Source organism: Macrosteles quadrilineatus, unplaced genomic scaffold, assembly GCF_028750875.1.
Source record: "Macrosteles quadrilineatus isolate MER2022 unplaced genomic scaffold, UCM_ALF_1.0 Scaffold_4__1_contigs__length_99947679, whole genome shotgun sequence".
Classification (NCBI taxonomy): Eukaryota; Metazoa; Arthropoda; class Insecta; order Hemiptera; family Cicadellidae; genus Macrosteles; species Macrosteles quadrilineatus.
In genome coordinates, this window is record NW_026542597.1 from 20,390,276 (window position 1) to 20,414,142 (window position 23,867).

At 35.0% G+C, this 23,867-nt stretch overlaps 1 protein-coding gene across 1 annotated transcript; it reads right to left on the reverse strand.

The window, feature by feature from the left end:
• Nucleotides 1-331: 331 nt before the first annotated feature.
• Nucleotides 332-23,150, reverse strand: LOC128992792 (palmitoleoyl-protein carboxylesterase NOTUM). The gene is made up of 13 exons (XM_054416531.1): nucleotides 23,058-23,150; nucleotides 20,587-20,688; nucleotides 19,972-20,066; nucleotides 19,057-19,109; nucleotides 17,686-17,781; nucleotides 17,386-17,446; nucleotides 6,325-6,489; nucleotides 5,513-5,784; nucleotides 3,346-3,484; nucleotides 2,115-2,267; nucleotides 1,474-1,616; nucleotides 890-1,027; nucleotides 332-505 (listed from the first exon to the last, which is right to left on the reverse strand). The coding sequence occupies exons 1-13, from the start codon at nucleotides 23,148-23,150 to the stop codon at nucleotides 360-362; spliced, it is 1,656 nt and encodes a 551-aa protein (XP_054272506.1). The 3' UTR covers nucleotides 332-359.
• Between the last annotated feature and the right edge of the window lie 717 nt (nucleotides 23,151-23,867).

Below are 23,867 nucleotides of genomic sequence, written 5' to 3' on the forward strand. Positions count from 1 at the left end.
TCAATGTAAATGAATGACTTTACTGGCATAACGCAGTGTAATCTTAGTGCTGGGTTTCGGCTAGGACTACATGCGGGCCAAATTATCCCGACCTTCTCATGCGGAAATTCCCTGCCAACGTTGCATGATCATGAAAATCTCCTGCGATCAAGAGACCATATTATCCTCACCCACGATTGTTCAAACTATTAATTTTATAAAAATTTTGTTCTATACAAAATGCTGTGGCTCCCATTTGCTTACAGCCCAGTTGGGCTAGTGGTGAATCTGGCACTGTGTAATCTTCCAGTAGAGAATCCCTTAACACCAGAAACATCAGTGAACCCCTGAATCAGTATATTGTGGATGTTGCCCCAGCTTCAGTTGGATTGCTGGGTCAGCAAGTTGAGAAGTTCTTCAGGGTCCATGTTGTTCAGAGTGTTTATGTCAATCCCCAGAGCATTAGCAACACTCATCAAATCTAGACCGAACGATTTCAGCAACTCCAGAAAATCCATTTCTTCTCCTGAAAAGATAAAAGGGTCAGTGACAAACGCAGCATTCACTCTCAGGATCTACCCACAAAACTGTTAATTCATGATTATTCAGGATATGATCTTCCTGCATGGATTGGTTTCAGGTAGCATATGTGCCGTCATATAGAGAATAAGATAAGAAAGAGACTTCCATGGTCACATGACGATTTGACTCCATAGAAAATGACCATTTTCAGAGCAGTAACAGAGCACTACCATTGACAAACTAATCTTAGACTAGGGTTCCAGTGAAAGCTCCCAACACAATTGATTTAGGATTTCGATTTCATCCTTACAAGATGGAACTAGAAGAAAGTTATTCCTTCTCCTTAATGTATTAAGTACTTGTTAACATTCGTTGAATTGAATTATACCTGTGAAAGGATTTCTCAGCTTGGGACAAGAGTGGTTACACTGAGGCCAGGAGCATCGCTCTATCAGCCGATGTTGGCAAGCCTGCTCTCTGGGGACTGCGGTAGAACGCTGCGGACGCATGCGGTTACCCTTCCTCTCTGGAACGATTTACATTCCGTTATTTCATATACCATCTACCAAGGATTGGTCGGCTGAAGAACACACACGTCACTTCTAGGTGTTAGCTGTTTGTAGTATGTTTGCAGACATTTTAAATCCCAATTAGAAAAACAAGCTTACGTTTCGGAATCTAAAATTTGAGCCCGTTTCCAGGTATAACAGTACCTATGACATTTCCGCACATACTACTCAAACAACAAATGTACCATAATCAAAAATTAACTTCAAGCAAGAATTCTAGGAGTAATTTTCATTTTATAAACAGCATTTAACTTATTTTAAAGAAAGCTATGAAAGAATGCAAGTCAAATTTTTCTAAAAAAAATGAATAAAAATTTTGTTTTCAAGCACAATTTTGTAATTGTAACTTTGTATTTTTTGAATCGTATCAACTGATATAATAGTTAAGCAGCAAGAGATTTACCTTTGCGTTTCTTTCCTCTATTTTTGTTTTTGTTTTTTCTACGTCTGCGTTTGCGCTGCGTAGTTTGAGGGCCGGCAGATCTGGTGAGGTTTCTAGCAGATTTACTGACATGCAGCGGTGAGTCAGACAGCATACTGACTGAACTGAAGACAGAAAGTTTAATATAAAAAATAACTAAAGTTAAGGGTTTAAATACAACAGTTTTTTTTTTTGTGACTGGAATTAAAATTTTGTTATTTCTGTACCAAAATCTTCTTATGATTATTAAAATTGCTGGAATCAACTTGGTTTGTGTCAAACATGCTTAAAATATAGGGATAAATTGTGGAAATAATCAGATGGTCTAGTGGGGTGGAAAACGATGTTCCCACTCCTCTAGTTTCCAAAGAACCTTAATAAGCGATCCGTATTTTTCTGCAACACTGGTGAGCAGCTGGAAAATTTACAACTATACAGCTGGAAATAATGTTACTAACACCCCAATACGAGACAAAGAGTGCTGATTTTGCTCAACAAGGGATTTTTCTAAGTTTTTAGTGCAGGATTTTAATTTTCAAAGTACGAAACCTTCAAAAGGTTTTCTGACTATTTAGCTACTACGCTGAAGTTTTCGATATAATATCTGCATAACGTGTACTCACCTATCCTTCTTGCGGAATGATATGTCTGGGAACTGTATCTGTAGTTCCCAACATCGCAGAGCTTGAGGCAACGTAACATCGTCAATCCGCAAAACTCGCCAGTCCCTCTTGGTCAAGACGGAGTGAGAGATGCAAGATGGCGCAAACACGGACCTAGCCACAGAAACTTGTGTTAAAATTATGTCCTTGATAATTAGAGTGCTAGATAGAGAAAATACTGATATTAAGACTGTAACTGTTGAATTCTTTAGGTAGCTTAGTGCTTATAGTGCTTACCTTCAAGTTTAAGTACACTGGTTTGATTCAAAGTGGTATTACTGAGTATAGTGAGATTGACAACAATTTATTCTGTCATTACATAGTATTGCAGTTGGATTGAAAGATAATTCATGTAGTACATGTCTCTTAACTGTACGATTTACTAAATAACTTCTTGAATAGGACTTAATAATTTTGTTGTCTTTTACAGACCAAATAGAATATGCCACATATTGTGTTTTTAAGATTTTATTGTGCTATAATGTGTATGCTGATTACCTACAAGTTTCCAAAAGATAAGAGTAAGTATTTTAACAACTTTGTTTGTTATACAAACCAGATTTTTACTCATAATTGAAAACTACTTAAATATAATTCAATTTCTGTTTGCTAGAGTAATTTATTTTTCATTTTACTACATTGATTTTTTAAGTTCTAGAGTTAATACCAATATAAACTTAAATTTTGAGTATATCCTATTATTTTTGTATCCCTACAGTTTTTTTTTACTTGTTAATTACATTAAGTAATCTTAATTACATTAGTAAACAAAACACAAAAGTATTACTTTTGACTATAACAATACATTCCATCCCCATGTTAAATTTGTAGCCAGATTTTTAAATCAAAATTGTCGTAGTTGATGTGAGCCACTGACAGATTGCTTTGATCTAAATTACTGAATTCTGTCGAATACACAAATGTTTTTACCAAGTCAAACATAGGGAATGACTTACAGTGAGCTATAGCAACTGTTATGGTCCATCAACCTGGTCAGCAACAAAAAATAAGGTATAAAATAGAATTTTAGACACTAGCGCATTCTGTGACTGGCTCACACAACTACATTCTTTTAATAAATGGCTACAGCTGGTCCATAGATGGGAAGTCTACTTCAGTATCCAATAGTCAATGGCATTACATTCCCTCAGATTCAACGTTAAAACTAAAAGAGCTAAAAGTAGATACTAACGTAACATTCTGAAAGGTGTTCCGCAGGCTGTCCCCCATCTTGTGAATGTAGTCCCATTGTTGCTTTGTGACAGGAGTGCCAACATTATCAGCTGTCATCTGAGCCTCGTCAAACAGCCATTGAAAAACAAACAGTGGAGCTGCAAAATCAAGAAGAAACTAATTAAGTTACCTTTTTGTTTTGTAGTTGCCTTTAATTCTTGAAGATATATTTTCCTGGTGCGCATTTTGCCACAGGTCGTGGCATCAGGAAAATATACCTTCAACAACTAAAGGCAACTACAAAACAAAAAAGTAACTTATTTAAAAAGTTCTTGAAACTGGGTTAGAACTAAATTCAAGAAGAAACTGTCAAAGCTGTCAGGGCCGGTTTAACCCATACGCGAACTACGCGGCCGCATATGGCGCCACAAAAAAGTGGCGCCGTGGCGCCAACGGAACATATTTTTACGTGAACAACGTAATTTTGTTTATTTTTGCTCAGAGTTAAAGTATTCAAAGCACCACAATAAAGGCATTTATTCTGTTTGTACCAAAAGCCCTTGAAAAATTTGTATATTTGTACAGCACTACAACTCAATTACTCAATGCCATTTGCAGTTTCGATTTGAAGTGAGCTGACGCTCGGCAGTCGGCAGCGCCAGCGCGGCACGCCGGCACCGGCGGCACCTATGGGTTTCATTCGTTTCATTTCACGACTCACTCATGCTCGAGATAAGCAAGCGCGCAGCGCCACTTGTCACAACAAGAAACTTCCCCTTTCTTTCACTCCTTTCTGCCTCTGATCCTAGAGCAGAGCATTACGTTGTATTGAACTCTTTTAGTTGTATACGTAGGCCTATACCGTATCGGTATCGCATTGGCATTGTTTTGATGATTCATGATTGTTGATAAGCGCATGATTACGAGTGTTTTAAGTTTAATTTATAATTAGCGCATTAAATAAGAAGAAAGTATAAACTGAATGAATGAGTAAAACATCTTGCGAGCCGATACTATGAAAACAATGGCAGAAAAAAAGAAACCGTCTGGCACTTATTATAGAAAGCGTAAGGCGAATTTGGAAGAGGAAGAAAAAAAAGCCAAATAAATTAGTAGATTTTTGGAGAAATCATCTGGTGGCGAGTCCAGTCAGCCCAAAGAAGTCACGATAGTAGACGGCAATGACGTAGGTATTTATTTATTTATTTTCCAAGGAAAGATTAAAACAAGCAGCTGATCACAAACGGCAAACATTACGTCATTGCCGTCTTCTATCGTGACGTCATGCTTGACGAGCATTACGGCCTGTTTTTTTAGTGTGTCCTTGGTTTTGCTATAGTTTATATGATGAGTAAAAGTGTATAAATGTCACATTTCTGCGAATAATAAACAGTCTTTTATTCCAAGTTAGTATTCTTCTACCTAAACTTATAAAAAAGTTCTTCCCAAAATTGTTGGGAAAAAATTCACAAATATGGTTAAGTTATGTTCATGGGTTGGGGGGGGGGGGATTTTAAGTGGCGCTAATTCGGGTGTTCGCTTAACTCTGAAAAATTCCTAGAACCGGCCCTGAAAACTGTTATGGGAATAAGAGCAACAGAAGAGATTTTAACTGTGAATTGTAATTTTTGTAAAGAAGAAAGAAGATTAAAATACTTTAAGTTTCTGCATGGACTTTTGGATACTCATACAGGAAAATCTATTAGAATCTGTAGCAAATTTGTTATTAAAAAGAAAAATTTAATCAAAATATTTTAATATTTCACTTGTACTATCGTGTGCTAAAGTCTTAAAGTATGAAAAAAAAACAATTTAAACTTTCAGAGCTTTTAAATAAGTATCACAACAATTAAAATTTCCTACACAAAATATAAACAATATTAGGGAACCAATCGCTTACTCTAAGAGCAACACATAGGCCAGTAAAGTACCGTAAGAGGAACAATGGAGGATGAGGAAAATGAGGAACTAAAGAAAATTGTTTGAATACGTTGACATAGTAGCAGAAGCATAATCAAGTGCAGTTAGATCAAGAATATTGGTGAAAGGATGATCGTTGATGAGAATAGGTCTAACCAACAAAAAGTAAAGAACTCATCGTTAAAAAGAAATATTCGTTAAGAAATCGTTAAAAAGAATAATGTTGTCAAGAAGCCCAGCAGAAAGAAGGATTTTTCAAAACTTACTAGTGAGGGTGTGATAGAGCCTGTAGCCAAAGTAGCATCTCCAAGGTTCTTGACCGTAGTACTCCTGGCACTTTCTGGGCACTTGTCCGTCCCAGAGAAGGATGCCCCGCTTAAGGGCGTCCACAGGGGCTAAGCCCTCCCCATCCCGGGTGTATGGAGGGCGGTCCAGGAACCACCCGGAATCCGAGACTCCTCGGAGAGCTATGTGCTTGTGTCCCCGGAGAGCTGCCTTCACAGGGTCTAGGTTCAACATCACTCCCATGCCTCCAGCACTGGAGAAAATATGTCAGTTAGGATTGAGATTGGTGTTTTAATAAATTTTGACCTTTAAGCTGGAATTTGGATGGATAAAGAGATTAGTATACCGCAATGGTATTTAATGTGTGTTTAAAATTAATTTTGAAGATAAAGTTAGTGTTACTTTTCTTGGGAATACTGTGGAGTGTGGATATTAGAATTTTTATTGGTAATCAATTTATTGGTAATCATTATTTTACAAATCTCTAAGTGGCGTTTGATTTTGTGATTTTCCAGTTTAGGTCGGGTATGTAAAATCCTGTTATGGATTAGTTAGTTCTCACCTAAGGTTCAGATCAGATTCCAGATCCTGAAGTGTTGCTAGAACATGTTTCTAACTAATCTATCTTTCCCACCTCGTAGAAAAATATGCTTACCACAATGAGTAAAAACAAATTAAAGCATAAGTATCTGTTTTTATGTTGTTCTAATAGTTTATAAGTTCAAAAGGGTTTTAAAAAAAGTGATCATGCCCTTTCCCCTTCAAATTGACCTGTTTGATAAACTTGACCTACCTGCTACCAGCCAATAAGAGAGAGGATGCTGACTCCAGCCCTCGGGTCAAAAGGTCCTTGATGACCTCTTGTACTATGACAGATCCCATGAAGCTAAACTGGGAGTCACTTTGAGAGGCTCTGTGCTGGCCACTCCAGACATCACTGGAGCAATATGGGACAAACCTATGGGAAACACGAGACTGTCAGTTGTGAAGAGGCAGTGGCATATGCAGAGTAAATAGTTTAGTGTTTGCATTACCATAAACTAACCAACACAATTGTAGACTTCTCATCCCATTGTAAATTTTGAAGCTTGTTTTTCGTTTAGTGTCTAGTTCATGTCCGGCTGGACATACCACCTATATTATATACCTATTATACCTATATTTTCGTATAGTGTCGACGAAATTTGGTTTCTATCATTATAGAGTTAATGTCATGATTTGTGCTTTACTGTTTGGTTATAACTAGAAGACGAGTTATTGTTTATAATTAGATCATTTTATTTGGTTAAATGAGGTTTTAAATGACTGAAATAACAAGAAACAAATCTATATCTATAAAAGAGGAACTATGTATGTATGTGTGTGTGTATATACGTTATGGACTCCGAAACCGCTTGACAGATTGTAATGAAACTTTCAGGCATTATTAAGCATCTTTCAAGGATGGTTCGAGTGAAGTTTGGTGCAGATCCGTCAAAAGGGCTCTGCCCCAGAGGGTTTTATGTGGGCCAATGTCAGACTTTTTCATCTACAATGTTTACAAATAAATATAAATGACTGAAATAACAAGAAACTAATTATAAATAAAACACAACCTCTACAGTGCACCGGACAGAATTAACAATAAAATTGGCTTCAACTGTTCAGTGGTGTAATTTAAATTTTCCAGTGTGGGAAGGCTCACCATTTTCACAGAAAAATACAGGTCACTTATATAGATTTTTTTGCAAAACAAGAGTGGAAACCCCATTCCCATGCGTTCCCGCACCACTACATCAATGCAGCTGTTCCATAAGAATGAGCAACCTACTAAGGGAGTATGTTTTATCTATGACATTACTATGAGAATAGACCAATAGAATAAATATAGACCGTCAGCTGTGCCGCGGTTAGCATAAGTTCTGGCGTCCACCGCTAGGAGTACCGTGTAGTTGCGGCGCACACCGCTGCAGGCGAGGAGCGCAGGAGCCGTAAGCGACCAGCAGACACTGCAGCGGTGTGCGCCGTAACTACACGGCAAACCAAGCGATGGACGCCGGAACCTTCCTTTGACAGTCTATATTTATTCTATTTGTCTATGCTATGAGTGAGCAATATGATCATAGACTTAAGCTTTAAACTTTCTTCTGATTTACTTACGAAAAATCAATAAACATCCCTTTATTAAATTAATAGTTTTTTTTTTATTTGTATGATCAATCATACTTGGTCACTTCCAAACATAAACAATGTAGTGGTGTAGTGGTAAACGTGAACAATTTATAATTTTCATTTCATTTGCATTTTTCAGTAGAGTATGGTTTCAACCTCAACTATCCAAGCCCAAGATGTGTAGAGTAAAAGAAGCTGCTTTTACTAAAAACCATCTTGATAGCTCCCACTCCAGCTTGGAATAGTTTTACTATAACCCTTCGTCAGTGTCTTTGATTTTAAAACACAATCGGTGACACACAGAGTTTTTTCCGGGTGTTGAAAAATTAGACAAACCATGTTATATATATATATATATTAATACAAATATCCCACCGCAGCAATCCTGCAGACTAAGCAAATTTACATTCACCTGACTAGATTTTCAATTAAATCTATTGAATTATACATTATGTTTAACAAGTACCTGGGTTTGCTGCTACAGGGATGGTAATAAAGTGTGTTTCACAAAATATTAATATGTAGCTTAGTATAAGTTTACTTATTCTCCTTAAGAATAACGATAATTTTCTCCGTTACTAATAACCATTAAAAGACACTCCAATATACTAAATTATTTGATTATTAAGCTCTTTAAAATGGTTTAGAGAGAAATAGCAACATTTTATGTTTTTAGGGTAGAAAATGAGAAACCCCTATTTTTACCCCATAAACCCCCCATAAGACCCCGTTCCCATAGTCCGATCATGCTGGTTTGCAAACTTATTCAAGTTTAACCCGCCGCCGGCCCTACACCTTCAAGCCAAATTTCATCAAAATTGGACAAAAATTGCTCAAGTTATCTCGTTTACGGACATATATATAGATACATATATAAAAATCTGAACGAATAGTGTTTTTAGCCTCTAGGACATGAGGAAAGAGCTAACCAACTTCTACTAGTCAGAGGAGCATGTGCATGTTTGATTTTTTTTTTAATTAGCTTTTCGTTAGGAGTGTGGCGATGACTTAGTGTTGGGGCCGTCGACTCCCCTCACTTCTGTGCATTACTTTTTAATATTTATTAATATTTATGGTCTATCTTGTTGTTACCTTTATTGTTAAGTTTTCTTTTATTTTCTTCAGAGTTACCGTGCCTTTTGTACATTGTTCTCTTCTGTAAATTTGCCGTTTTTGCCGCCATACTATGTATTTATTTTGTAGTGTTTCATAATTTTGGGTTTGCTTATATTTAGTCTCTACTTCGTTAATATTTATTGTATTATTGTTCCTGCTTGTTAACTTGTCTTTATTGCCACTTGCTGTGATATTTATCATATATTTATTTTCTCAACTTTGTTTTGTTAATTGAGTGTAGGTATAGCAGATAGTTGTAATGGTCGCATGTATTATTACGTCATCTTTTTTTGGCCATCTGTACAGTATATAATTGCAATGTTAAATGTAAATAAAAATGGTATTTGCCGTATACAAAATAAATAAATAAATAAATGATAAAGTATATTGGTCCCGGGACTAGGTCTTACCATGCCACCAACAGTAACAGCTACTTCCCTATAGGGAAATTCGATAATACCATGTATAATCAATAAAATTGTTCATGAAATTAATTAAAAACTCTCACTTAAAAGGTTTATAAAAATATATAGCAAAACTCACAACAACACCATCGGTGACTCGGTGACTCACGGAGTTGGGCTTTGGCTTTGTGCTACCCGGCTCTTTGGGATTCAAATGATTAATAGCATTGAGTATTTAATAGGGGTTTTGCAGGGGAGGAGTGACAACAAAATAATGTCAAGTCGGTTCATAGGAAGATGCACGCAGTACTGTTACTCCTAAAATTGCTAGGTGGCGATATCATATACTTTTCTATAAAAACAAATGCACCCGGAGGAAAACTCCATGGTGTGTCACGTGGCCGAGAGTAATCGAACTCCCTTTGATTTTTCTGAAGGTGAAAGAGAATTAGTTTCTGGGTTCAATATTGACGAAGGGTAAAATGTTGCTTTTATAAATGTTGGGAAGTACAATTAATAATCGGCCATTTGCTTCAGTAAAAAGATGACAAAATTATGGATGTATTTTTGCATTTTTCAAGGTCCATTGCGTATATTTAGTACCGCTTTAACATCAAATACAGAGATAAATCTACTGTTCCTGATGAGTGTAAAGACCCAACATTTCTTGGTCATAAAAACGAGACAGCAAAAAACTGTACAGGTTGAAACTTTACCAATATTTTATCAGTAGTCATTATAAAGCGTACTATTATACTTTATGGATATAAAATGCAGAGCTATGAATTAATTATGAAAACGGTTAACTTTAGTTAATTAATGAATCCGAATTAGCTAGTTGTAATCTATTCATTTACACAAATAAACATTAGACTAACAGTACTGTATAAAGAGCAAGGTCAATAGCAAAGATCCGGTCCCGGTGTTCAATTTCAAGTTATTGGGTGCTTGCTGGTGATATAAGCCAATCATCGGTCTCAGGTAAAAAAAAGACACGACTCTCGGCTTTTAAAAGAATGTAACTTTATTTCATTTCATCAAATATACACCATAGTATGTTCAGTAGTACGGTAGTCTAGTACGAGCTACCTGAAAATCACTGCGAGTGTCAAGTGATGAAAATGTGTCTTTGTCAAATATCACGGCTATAAATAGAAAAAGATTCAAATTTAAAAGTAAAGCTTACAGTTTCTAGACCCAACCGATTTGTTTCCTTTATTTTTATACCGTATAAATTGTCAAAAATATTAGTAAATAAATAAACTTGTGAGGATTGAGTATGTCCGATTGCAGTGCCATCTAGCAGTTACTAGGTTAACTGTGTCGAGCCTCGACGGTAGAGACATCTAGCGGTGATTAGGCGATCTAGTAAGAGCCTCGACGGTAGTGACATCCAGCGGTGTTTTAGCGAATTATTATCAAAACGAAAACATCTTTGTAACTTAATTACCAAAAAATAATAGAACGCACATGAAACGTACAGAAACATGCTTCAAATTTAATATAGGATGATAAATCAACTCGCCGAGTCCAAAGTCAATGTTCGTACTAAGTTAGATTACCATTATTACTGTCTTTTATGAACTATTTTTTGACCTGTTAGCATACGATTTTCGAAAGTGCTAAAATTATTATTCACAAATTTGTTTATTCTGCATGAGAAGAATAAGTATTAATAAGGGTTCAATATCACCTCCTCTCGCACTAACGCAAGCTGAGAGGTCAAGGCTATCAGGTTGATTGATCTATCGACAATGAATTAATTAAGGAAAATTCATGTTATTTTTTTCAATTTTGTTTAATGCCTTTTTAACAACCATCAGAAACTATACTTTACTATGAGATGTTTAACAACGAGTATTTTATTGCAAATTATCTGCAATCCGGTAGCTAGATTTGATTCGTATCAATACATAGATTCGTTTTGATTACGTAGAGAAAAGTCGGTGAAAATCGTATTAGGTAATGTTGGATTACGATATTTATATAATTTAATATACATATTTTAAAATAAATATAAAGAAAGACATCGAATTTTGTTGAACTATAATATTAAAATCTAAATAATGCATTTTTACCCTGACCCAACTTGGTCAATCTTACATTATTATTTTACTTTTCTCCTTAGCTTAGCTGAATACACTCCTAGGGTTGTTATGTAAATTGTGTTGTATTGTTTACGGTACTAGTCTTTGGCTTAACACTTTTTTATATATATATATATAGAACAAGCTATACAGGGTAATCAACTCAAGGAGGCCACCATTGGGATATCGGAAACGGTAAGAATTAGAGAAAACTTTAAACGAGGGACAGTCCTTTATTCTTTGTGGAAGTTAAAATATGATCTTAGTTTATTGAAATTCAGTCTCCATTTTCCAAAATATCGGCCAACTTTGAAATTTCTTATGGAACACCCTATATTTGATCATGTTTTCAGGTAGAACATGCGATTAAAAAAAAATTATTCTTGACATTGTGTCTATAAACCCACTCGTTTAGGAGTTAAAAAAGCCTATGAAAAAATGACTGCCGGTGTACATTACATCATGTTGCTTCTAACGAGTAGGTTTATATCGAAAATGCGAAGATAAAATAAGTCTTAGAATTGCATTCACATTCCAAAAAGATCATAAAACACGTTAAAAATATTATTTCTATTATTTCGAAAATTGCGGCCTTTTTCCGAAATGGCAGCAAACTTGAAAAGTGGAAAACTGTGTATTTTATTGTCTCTATGGAATGTAGATGCAATCCTAAGACTTATTTACTCCTCGCATTGTTGCTCTAAACTTGCTCGTTTGGGCATTACATTACATGATGTAAAATGTACACCGGAAGTCAGTTTTCCATAGGGTGTAACTCCAAAACGAGTAGGTTTAAGGAAAAAAAGTAAAGAATAAAAAAGGTTATTGCATGTTATATGCGAAAAGATGATAAATCATATGGTGTTCCATAAGACATTTCAAAGTTTGCCACCATTTTGGAAAATTGAGGCTGAATTTCGAAAAACTAAAATCATATTTCAACTGCTACAAAAAAAAGAATGTCCCCCATTTAAAGTTTTCTCCAATTCAAACGTTATGCACAATTTCAAAATTGGTCAAAAATAAAAAAAAATATGTAAGGGCCATATGGTCTAATAAATTTTACTCAAAAATTCGTTCGACTATATTTTGCACCGCTTTAAAAATCAAATAGAGAGATAAATCTACTCTTCCTGATGAACGGAAAGACCCAACCCATTATAGTCGATTTTATAGTCATAAAATCGAGACAACTAAAAAACTGTGTAGGTAGATTAATTAAAAACATTTGCCAATTTTATATAGTAGTCATTAGAGAGCGTAGCCTACAATCTATTGCAGATACCACAAGGGTGATAGTTAAATGTAAACCTATGAAAGCTTAGTAAAATAATGATTCCTTAATCCTTATTCGATTAGGATTGTAATCTTTTCATTTAAATTTAAAATTAACAAAAACCGTGAACAGGACCAATCTACATGTGTGGTGTGGGTGTGCCAGCGCCAGCGTAGTCACTGTAATAAGCCAATTATCAGTCTCAGAAATGAGACACGACTCTCGGCTTTTCAAAGAAAGAACAATTTTGTACAAGTACTGATATAATTCCTAGAAGTTTACTAGTACGGTAGTCTAGTAGGAGCTACCTAAAAATCACTGCGAGTGTCAAGTAATGAAAATGTGTCTTTGTCAAATACCTAGGCTTTAAATCGAAACAAAACATTAACAATGTATAGCTCACTATTTTTATTTATGAATTAAATATTTTGTTTCTAATTTTTATACAGTTTAAATTGTTAAAAATATTACCGTAGTTAATAAATTAACCACGGTGGACCGAGTATATCCGATTGCTGGGACATCTAGCGGTGACTGTGTTAACTGTTGCGAGCCTCGATGGTAGTGGCATCTAGTGGTGAATAGGCGAACTGTTGCGAGCCTAAACGGTAGTTACATGATGTTTGACCGAATTATCATCAAAACCTCTTGGTAAACTAATAAAAATAGTTATTTGTGTAACTAAGTGGGTGAAGCGGCACTTGTCTGCACACGAGAGAAAATAATCAAATAGAGAAAAATCTAGTTTCTGGAGTGCAGCAAAGGCAGTTTGCATTAGCGTTACACATTATGTTCCTCATACAGTTACTATAAATCATATACACATAAATAATTAGTATTTCATACACTGTACAACATGTTTTTAGGTTAGGTTAAATCCAAACATTGAACTAAATGGGAAACGATGCACCAGCTAATCGTAGTCGTAGTATATTTAAGTGTTGCCAACCTATGTTCAAGCATACACGGATTACGTGCATAATAAAAGAACGCTGTTTCGTGTTGTTTGGTTGAAATTATGGTGTTTGCCAAAGTAAGTGAATGCAGAAATTATCAGCTTTCTGTACTATAATCAGTGCAAGGAAGCCCACTTTGTCGGGTGAGTGTAGGAAAAATAATAAAAATCACATGAAACACACAGAAACATGCTTCAAATTTAAAATGGGTTAATTAAACCATTCAACTCGACGAATCCAAAGTCAGTGTTTGTACTGAGTTAGGCTATTTTTTTTTTATACCACCATTACTGTGTTTTATGGAGTATTTTTTACCTGTCAACCTACGATTTATAAAAGTTTTATTTAAAAAATGTTCTTTTAAAAAAACAGGTTCTACTTATTCTACTCCATCTTCTTTTTTAAAATTGCTTAATTGTAAGAACATTTTTACCGTGAATTATAAACGTAATGTCTAATTATAAATCAACTTACGATAAGTTGTTATTTAATTATTGAATTCTGTGTGGTTATTTAAAACATGTTCAACTGACCCAATATGAAGAGAACCAATCTTCTTTTAAGATCAATTAATTGGTGATTTATATTTCGTTTGGAAATCTCTTAACAATGAATGAATGTTTCATGCTATTCAAGTGATTGGCCAGATATAAACACAGGCTAGAATTATTTGATAGGCCTACGTTTATTAAATACAGTAAATTCGATACCAAACAATAAAGTAACAGTAAACTGTTTTGAAAAAAATCAATAATTAAAAGTACTAAATCAAATCAAATCAGTTTTATTTCCACAATAAGTGTACAAACAAGTTAAGATAAAAAAATAAAATTTGAAGATAGTCTAGAAGCATTACATACATTTCTTATGTAAAATTGAATTAAAAAAGTGTTTAATAGTATAAAGTTAAAACTAATTGAAATATGCTTGTTCGGCTAGTAATAATAATAAATGTAATGGAAAAGAGTCTATATAGACCTCATTGGTCTGTGCGTAGACTCCAGTTGTAAAAATTATGTTTTTTGTTTGAATTCTGAGCTATTTTGCTATTTAAGAAAAAGTTTTAAAATTTAATAAAAATTACTATGTGCTATGGGAACGTGATTTAAAGATACAGTACAATATGAGGAGATATATTCATTTTTTAAATTTGTATCAACAGAATATGTTTAATGGGGAAGCTAATGAGTAGTCTAAAAAATAATTATGTTGGTTGCAAGAGTTTGCAGAGGCCATCTGTCCATTCAGTGCTGTCCGACAGTGGCAGGTCGCCTGTTATCAGTAGTGATAAGAGCCTCGGCCTCTTCATCGCTGGTATCAAATAACCATAATCTATTTATTCATATTTTTGAATACACCTAATGTAGGGGAACTTAACAACTGAGTTGCTTTATATTTAGAGGAATAATTCCGGAACAAAATATATTGTGCAATGTAGAAACAATTTGTTTTCGAACAGGATTTGTGCTGCTGAATAGTGGAGATTCCAATTCTATTTGAATATCTTGTATTGTGAGTGTGGGTTATGGAAATAAAATTGAATTGAAGTTTTAAATATAAAAATTATAATGTCTTTGATAAAAAATATGCAATGGTGAATATTCTAGTTTCGTGAAATAGTAAGTCTGAGGGGTATCTTTTACACTTTTTGAAATCAGCTTTTAGTAGACTTTTGAACAGAATCAGACCTGTCAGATGTAGACCGCACGCCCCTCCTCAAGCTAATTCCATATGACAAAACCGACTGTAGCCCACATATGCAAAATATGTTGATAATTTCTTTAAAACTGTCACATCACTGAACATCACTTAACTGTCTAAATGCAAAATATCAGTTTTCTACTTTTATTTTGCAAGAAATTAATATTCTCTATCCATTTCATATGTGAGTAAAAAATTATTCTTAAGTATATGTATGAGTTAACTTTCTCTAAGGTCTCGCAAGAACAACTAACTGTCATTGAATTGGTTGTCACAGCTGTACAAAATTAAATTTGTTAAGTTGTAGTCAGCCGTTGACGCAAGCGATATAGGTATGAATAAGATAGTACATTTTGGTCGCCATTTTTTACTAATTCGAGATCTGATTGAGCTTAACATAAATCAATGTGTCATCTGCAAAAAGAAACATTTTTCCGAAAATCGGCAATTTAGAAATATTATTTATATATATTCGGAATAAAATAGGCCCAAGGGTACTCCCCTGAATCACCCCATAGTCAACTGGCACCTCATCGCTATTGACTCCATCTATGTAAACGAATTGTCGCCTGTTGCTGAGGTAGCTCTTGAACCACGAGAGAGCGATACCCTTTACACCTATAGCAGATAATTTTGAAATAAGATGCTTTCTGCCTTCACTATCAAAAGCTTTTTTGAGATCTAAAAAAATTAACACTGAGCGCAAATTTTCAGATAGAGCATTCAAAATTTCTTTGTTGATATGAAAAAGCACATCTCTAAAATTACAGGGAGGTCATTAATGTACAATATAAATAACCAAAGGCTCAAGACTGAACCCTGAGGGACGCCAGCAAGAACCTCTTTAAAAGATGACAAGAAATAAAACATACAATCAAAGTTATGGTGTGTCTTGTGATTAACAGTCTTAAGTTGCGTAAATGATTAACTTTGGAATGGTGATATTGAAATAGTTATTTGTGTCAATGATAACCTGATATGTACTAATCTTCTATATTATTAATACGCTACATGAAACTTTGTGAACAATAAGGCTTTTTTGTTTTAAGATTTAATCCCACATATTATATACCAAAATGTTCGTCTAGGTGTGTAGATTTGCAATCTGACCTTACATTTTTAAAAAGTCCCTTGGGCTCAGCCCCAGTGGCTTTTAAAGTTCCCATGTTATCCTTATGAAGAACACATTTGTTTACATTATGATCAGCTGGATAATTAAATTGCAAACATTTACTGACTTGGTTTGAATGAAATATTACTATTTGAATTTGGGTTGGCGTAATTATTACAATGGAAAAAATGAGCAAGCCTGGAAAGTTTAATACAGACTACTGTACTAAAAAAACACAAAATCTGAATTAAGACTGTGCTGCATTTCTTGAGCAATCATTGAAAGAGCCGATTTGCAAACTATGGACACATAGGAAAGTCAACAGTAGAACAACAAGTAGAATAAATAGAAATCATGTTTTTTTAAAATTTATAATCGTTATTATGTACAACCTAATGCGTCTATGAGTGGGAAACATTTGTAGAAAACTCTAAAACACAAGATCAGCTTTTGAAAAATGATGAGATATTTCCAAGAAATGCTGATTATATCAAACTGTTATGTACATAGTGAGTATTTCCATGATCTTTGAGTCGACTCTTTTAAAGTCATCAGAAACTATGACTGTTATTCGTTTTAAAATAACGCCTGTAATACTTCACAATCGCTCGAATTCAAGAAACAGGTACACTACTAGTAGTTACTAGTAGTAACTAGTAGTAGTGGTAAGTACTAGTAGTTACTTAATTATTCTGAAGAATTTTTTGACAAGTAATAGAGTTAAGCTAGCTTACCTGAGATTATTAGAGTCCAACGGCTAAAAGATATTTCGCACTAATATTATTCCATACTGAAGTAGTACTTCTTTAGAGAGAAAGTATATGAAGAAGTATAGGAGTATCAGGACGAAATATAAGTGTTATTTTTGCGTTCTCTTATTGTGTCTATTAGCCCTTGGATTCTAATTTTTTTCAGGTAAGCTAGGTGAATTCTATTTCCTTCTTCAAAAACTCCCTACAAGCCGATTGGGTTTTCTTTAAAATCCAACCTTAATTATTCTAAAATATCTTTTTATTTTATAAAATGGAAATATTTTAAAATATTTTACTCACACATGGTTAGCGTTCCACCAGTAAGGATTTTCCTCCGGGTTTGGTGATAACAAACCTCCGACTGTAAAACACATTTTAAACTTATTCCAGGAAATTTAAAACAATCTTATATGTGTTGTGGATAATGGAATGTACTAAAAAACATCCATGCAGTAGAGAGTGAAAAACACAACTGAAAAATACAATTTTTCATCTCACCATTTTCAAACTTACAAAAACAAATGCATTAGAAAGCTGCATGACAAAGAATATCTTTTATATCTGATTTTTGTTTCAGGCAAGATAAGAACACTGACCTACCATTTCTGGTGTCAGGCCATTGCTTGGAAGACATGAGATGGTTCATGCGATGCCATCGGTTGTGACAACTCCTCTGATCATAGCAGTACCAACCCCCTGAAACACATCATCTTACAGCTACATGTTAAAACTATGGCTTAACTCGGGCTGAATAAACTGTTGAGCAAAAATAGCCAGAGGCCATAAGAGGGAGAGCCTACAAGAAGAATTCTCATCTTGTCAAATCTGAAGCCAGTATTGGTATCACCTATGGTTTTCTTTGATAGTAGTTTCAATTATCTTTAGGTATTTCTGTATTTTAGGTTAACTTTGACAACATAGAACATAATCTTTTGTTTATAGTTTTGAAATGATAGTTTGATATGGAACTGTTCTGTACATTTTTTGTTTTCATCTATTGTGTTGCCAGACCTGTCTGCTTTATTTACTAATCTTATCATACTCTTATAAAGTACTACCCAGCGGAATCAAACTTAAAATAAAGGTTAATTTTTAGTGTGAATAGAAGAAAGGCCCTTTTTGTGGGTCTTAACATTCTCACATTTCCATCTTTGTATTTTTTGGCAAGTTTTTTGTATGTAAAAGAAAACATTTCTTACTTTGAAAAGATATCTGATGTGCACAACTATTGTACTAGATCTAAAGATAATCTGTATACACTAAGGCATAAGTATACAGCCACTCAAAATAGTTTTGAGTACCAAGGTGTCAAAATGTACAATTTCTTGCCTGCATCCATCAAAAACCTGTGTGTTTTAAAATTCAAACCAGTTTTAAAAACTACTATAACCTAGGCTTGCCTGTACAAACATGAAGAGTATACTTTGGTTTAGAGTTTAAGTTATTTTAGTTGCCAGAGCCATCTTGATTCTTTTGTTTTTCTTTTGACGATTTGTCATGAACTTTGTACATGAGTTTTAACGACCATAAATCATTTCATTTCATTTCATTTATTTAACCACTTAATTTGCATTAAAAAATGTATAAAATCTATCTATATATTAATAGGCAAGCATGTTTCTTTAAAACCTTTTTTCTCAGCTCGTGTGCATCGTAGGGAAAATCTACGCATACTGTTAGAAAGCTATTTTCCTGTAGGTGTGCAGAATCCCTTTATAAATTAAAATAGGCTCAAAAATAAGCACAAAAAATGAATTTAAAATTTTGAAAAATTTAACATGGATATTATGAGTTGCCATGCTGGTGACGAAATAACAACGAAATATAAACAGAAAATCAAAACAAATGGAAGAAACTCCAATCACATGTTCTATTCAAAGTGTGGAATGAAAATAAAGAAGTCTGTACATTAAATATTTTTGGTCGAGTTTCGACCACTGGACGACCTCTAGTATATATTACTATACAAACCTTCAAGAAATACGATCCATCTTCTGCTCCCATGGGAATGCCTTATATAATATCTGTAAAACATGAGAATACATTTTTTATGGTAGGTACACAAAATGTAGTTTGAGATAAACAGTCAAAATAACTGCGCGATATAAAAGAAACCTAAATGTACCACTAAATAAATAATTTCAAAACTATTATTCTGAAAACATAAGGTTTTCAGTAAATTTATTCAGAGATGTGGTATTTGAAGTTTCTTGGGTGATAAATCTTTACTAGGTCATCTGGCTGGACATTAAGTGCTCGACTATAGTATCAGAAAGTTGCCAGTATGAATTAAAAAAAAAAAAAACAGTAGCTTACTGTTTAAAACTGGACACATTTGGTCTTGATCATTGTCCTTTTTAAACATGGTTGTAACTAGAGAACCTGCTGTTAAAGTGGTAAGGACCAAAAAGTAACAAATTTATGATTCATTGGAAACTTATGTTAAACTACTTACATCTTGGCAGTAGTTAGTTAATTACATCAGTTACATCATAGTCAAATATAATTAAATATAGACCGACAGCATTGCTGCAGTTTGCATAAGTTCTGGCGTCCACCGCTAGGAGTGCCGTGTATATCGTAGCGCGTGCTCAGTAACAACATGGCGCGGCGCTCCTAGTGGTGGACGCCAGAACTTCTTGGTGAACTCCTTTACTAACCGCAGCACTGCAAGCTGTTGGTCTATATTTAATTATATTTGTCATGTGGCGCGCAATGGGCCTGAGAGATATTTGCACCCCCCCCCCCCACCTTAATTTTGGAGGAATGTTTATTTCCCTTGCACCCCCAAACATACTTATACCTCTTGCACCTCTGGGCCCATTTACCAAAGCACCTTTTCTAAATCCAAAACTCAACTGTAAAGCAGTGTTAAAAAGTACTTACCCGGCCGGAGACCCATCGTTGCACACTGCTTCTCCCGTGAGATTGACACGATGAAGAGCTTTAGGCTCTGACAACCCACAACAATTCGCCAGGACCTAAATATAACAGTGGTTAGATATTTTGAAGCTAAACAAACATTAATTGTTAAAGGTAGTTGAGTGGTTATAGTGCTTGCCTTTAGCAGGTTGCTGGTTTGATCCCGAAACAATGATGCCATTTGTTATTGGGCGATTGTTTAATATAATGCTCTGTAAAATGATTGTTGTTAAAATAGTAACAAAATAAGAATCTGAACTGTCTCATTACATAAAACATAGTAAAATGCCAATTGTGTTAAGATACAACAAATACATTAATTAATTTTACATCTCTGTCTTAGAAACACAAATGAGAATTTAAAAAATTGTCCAATACAATATATTTGAAAATGATGAACGTTTGTTCTATTTTTACATAGTAAACATATTTCAAAAAACATTTCTTACTAGATCAACTTTTATAAGCACTATTATGATCAAAAATAACTATTAGGGTCTCATCACTTACATTTTGAATCTTGCAAGTTTAAGTATATACTTTTCAAAGTAATTCTAGTAAATTTAGTTTCAAATTTACCTTGAGTATTTCGGTTTGTTGTGGAGCATCCACTAGGTTTACAGACTGGGAGTGAATCGCTGTGAATCCTGCCACAAGCCCTGTCAGGATATACAGCAATGCCTGCAACTGTACAGAAAATATTAGAAACTGTCTGACAACAATCTGGCATAACATAGACATAGACACTTCATATTGATATAATAGCTGTAGCTTCTTCCACTTGAGTTTTTTCATGGGCAAGGCCCTCCTACAGCCCAGGTGACCATAAAGATGTTCATAGTACAATCTTGAACCCACATACTGGAAAAACATACCTGAAAACATTTCTTGTGGGCACCAGGGCAACTGGGAGCTGGGAAGGGGAGGTTGCCTAAATGCTATCTTTCATACTAATCACATTTTCACTTAATTCTTTTGTTAGAATACTAAAGAGGTTAAAAGGGTGACATACCAATAAATAAATAACCACCTCAAAACACCCTCTTTTTACATATATGTACTCCACAAGGCTAGGACATACAGTATATACAGTTTTTTTTTTAGATAAACAATTAATTTCCAATCATTGATTTGGGGACGCCACCTACATATGCATATTAACTCGAATTTAAGTGAAGGACGAGTGTGAGATGATTTGAGTAGCTTTATTGTTACTGAATTCAGCTGTTTCATTAGCTAGGATAATTTATGTAAAACCAATAATCAGGAACAGCTGGTTCCAGTTGCGAACCATCAAAAATGTATTGACTTTTCTCTAGATTGAATCGACGACCTTTTGATTGCTAGGTGAGCACTATTATCCAAGCCCAGTAATAATATGCCAAGGTAATATATGATCCCTATAAAATGTAACGTACCGTATAGTCAGAATAAACACAACAATAAGCTAATCTTTAAGCTAACTATTTTGGAAAGTCAAACTTCCAAAATATGTTTAGCCATACAGTTATTAACCCACACCACTGGATTATATACGTATATAATAAGTGCCAATACTATATATGATCAATGGTATAACTTGTTAACGTTTAGTCAAAAAAGGACTAAATAGCCATTTCCTTTGCCCTAAAAAACCCCACGTACAAGACAGTATCTACAAAGAATGTATAACATGAAAATAGTCGTACAAATACGATAATTATCGACAATCATGCATCACAGCGGCGGCGTGCGGCGCGGGGCGGCATACAGCGCTCCGGGCGGCGGGAGACCAAAGCTTCGATAACACACGGCCGCTCTCTGATCTGCATGCTAAACAAATTGACGCCGACTCGAACCTACTTACTGTTGATTTACGAGCCTTAGAGCCTATTGTACCGCACACTCTGCCTTTAAATTTGCCGCCTCCGCCCACACTGATCTTACGATTTAATGGCCGTCCGCACTTTATAATTTGAGGATCTTTATTGCTATGTGTTTAATTTTGAAATTTGCCGCCGGAAACCGGTGGTTACTCTTAACGAGCTTGTTTATTTGGCGGGAAATCGCTCCTGAGATTTCAAAAGATGCCGTTTCTGACTAAGGTTTTGTTAGGAGACATGAGTGCTCTTTTAGGTTTTCTGTGACTTTTTCGTGAACTTGATCTTTTATGATAAAGTCCACGAATATTAGGGTTCTAATATTTGTGATAAGTCTGTTGTTGTGCAAGTAATGGCACTTGTTTCGAAATTTATTTCAAAGAGCTTCGTGTGCATTTAGTCAGGGGGAGTTTGAGTCACTAATTCACCATCAAAGATGTATTTTTTTCTTGAGAAGATTCCTTTGGAAAGATTAGTTAGGAGGAAACTCCTATTTAATGGAATATTGTTTGTGAACCGAAATTATATTAGTACGTAACATAAATTGATGAAAATAGAGAATTGTGCTAACAGCAAACTCAATTTAGACCAGTAAAAGTTGTCGTGTATATAAACTTGTTTGTGTTAATCCTTATGTTATTGACTAATCTCTTACGCTGCAGCCATACCAGAGTATATACAGTAAAAAGTGAAATCATGAGGAATGAATACAATTAATCATCTTGATTGTTAAGAAGATAAAAGTCTGGGTCCGGTTATACCTTCGATAGTATGTTACGTAAAATTTAGTAGTAAAATTTCGTTATGAATAAATGCCGCTTTCAATTTACAAAAAGAGTTGTTCACATAACTTAGAAAATTAAAATGGTCGTGATTTTCACATTACATCACATTTTGATAAAGTTGATAATACCTTATCTTATAAAAATCAGGACAAAAGAGAGAAAGAATTCTATGTATCGCCGATGTTAGAACATGGGTAGCCCTTGAATACACAGTTTTAGTATTTTAAGATTAAGTTCGTAGTATAAATGTAAAACTGTGAACACAAATCTCCACCAAATCGCAAGAAATCATGGGCTAAACCATTCAATTCTCACACAACAATCAACCCAGCAGCCGTTTCTACCGCAGGCGTTTCAATCTAGTATTTGACTTCCGAAAATTCCAGTGTCCCATGTTTTCTCAAACGTCAAACACTAAGAGGATGTTTAGCGTCGGAAGACTAATAACTTCTATATCCGACTTCTGGGTAAGGATGGGAGGTCTGTTTACCCATCGCATTGTCCACCTGACAGCGACACAGGACTAAATCACCTTAGTCCACCAGTAGCGTCTGTCTTCTTCCGCGAAGCATCCTGTGAGACGCCGCCACAGCAGGGGCTGAAACTACTGATTAATGTCTCCGACAGTCACTGTCCGCACAGCAGGAGAAACTGTAGAGAGGGTGAGAGGCGTTAAATTGGAAAAAGGTTGGAGTTAAGCCTTATTGTTCGAAATTGTTCCAGTAATAAAGAATGTTCATGCAAATTGGCTGAAAACGAGTGTGAAACGTAGTTATATTCCTAGTTAGGTTAGAACACTGGTTAAAATCCAATGTTACCACAGTGTACTGGTGTATCTGTAGTGTTACAACAGTGTACTGGTGTAGCTGTAGTGTTACCACAGTGTACTAGTGTAGCTGTAGTGTTACCACAGTGTACTGGTGTAGCTGTAGTGTTACCACAGTGTACTAGTGTAGCTGTAGTGTTACCACAGTGTACTGGTGTAGCTGTAGTGTTACCACAGTGTACTGGTGTAGCTGTAGTGTTACCACAGTTTACTGGTGTAGCTGTAGTGTTACCACAGTGTACTGGTGTAGCTGTAGTGTTACCACAGTGTACTGGTGTAGCTGTAGTGTTACCTCAGTGTACTGGTGTAGCTGTAGTGTTACCACAGTGTACTGGTGTAGCTGTAGTGTTACCTCAGTGTACTGGTGTAGCTGTAGTGTTACCACAGTGT

Coding starts and splice junctions, on each gene's coding strand:
- LOC128992792 (XM_054416531.1), bottom strand. CDS start 23,150: ATGCGATGGGTAAACAGACCTCCCATCCTTACCCAGAAGTCGGATATA. Junction 20,689..23,057: donor ACATCCTCTTAGTGTTTGAC/GTTTGAGAAAAC, acceptor GTACAGTTGCAG/GCATTGCTGTATATCCTGAC. Junction 2,268..3,345: donor AACACCTTTCAGAATGTTAC/GTTAGTATCTAC, acceptor TTCTGTGGCTAG/GTCCGTGTTTGCGCCATCTT.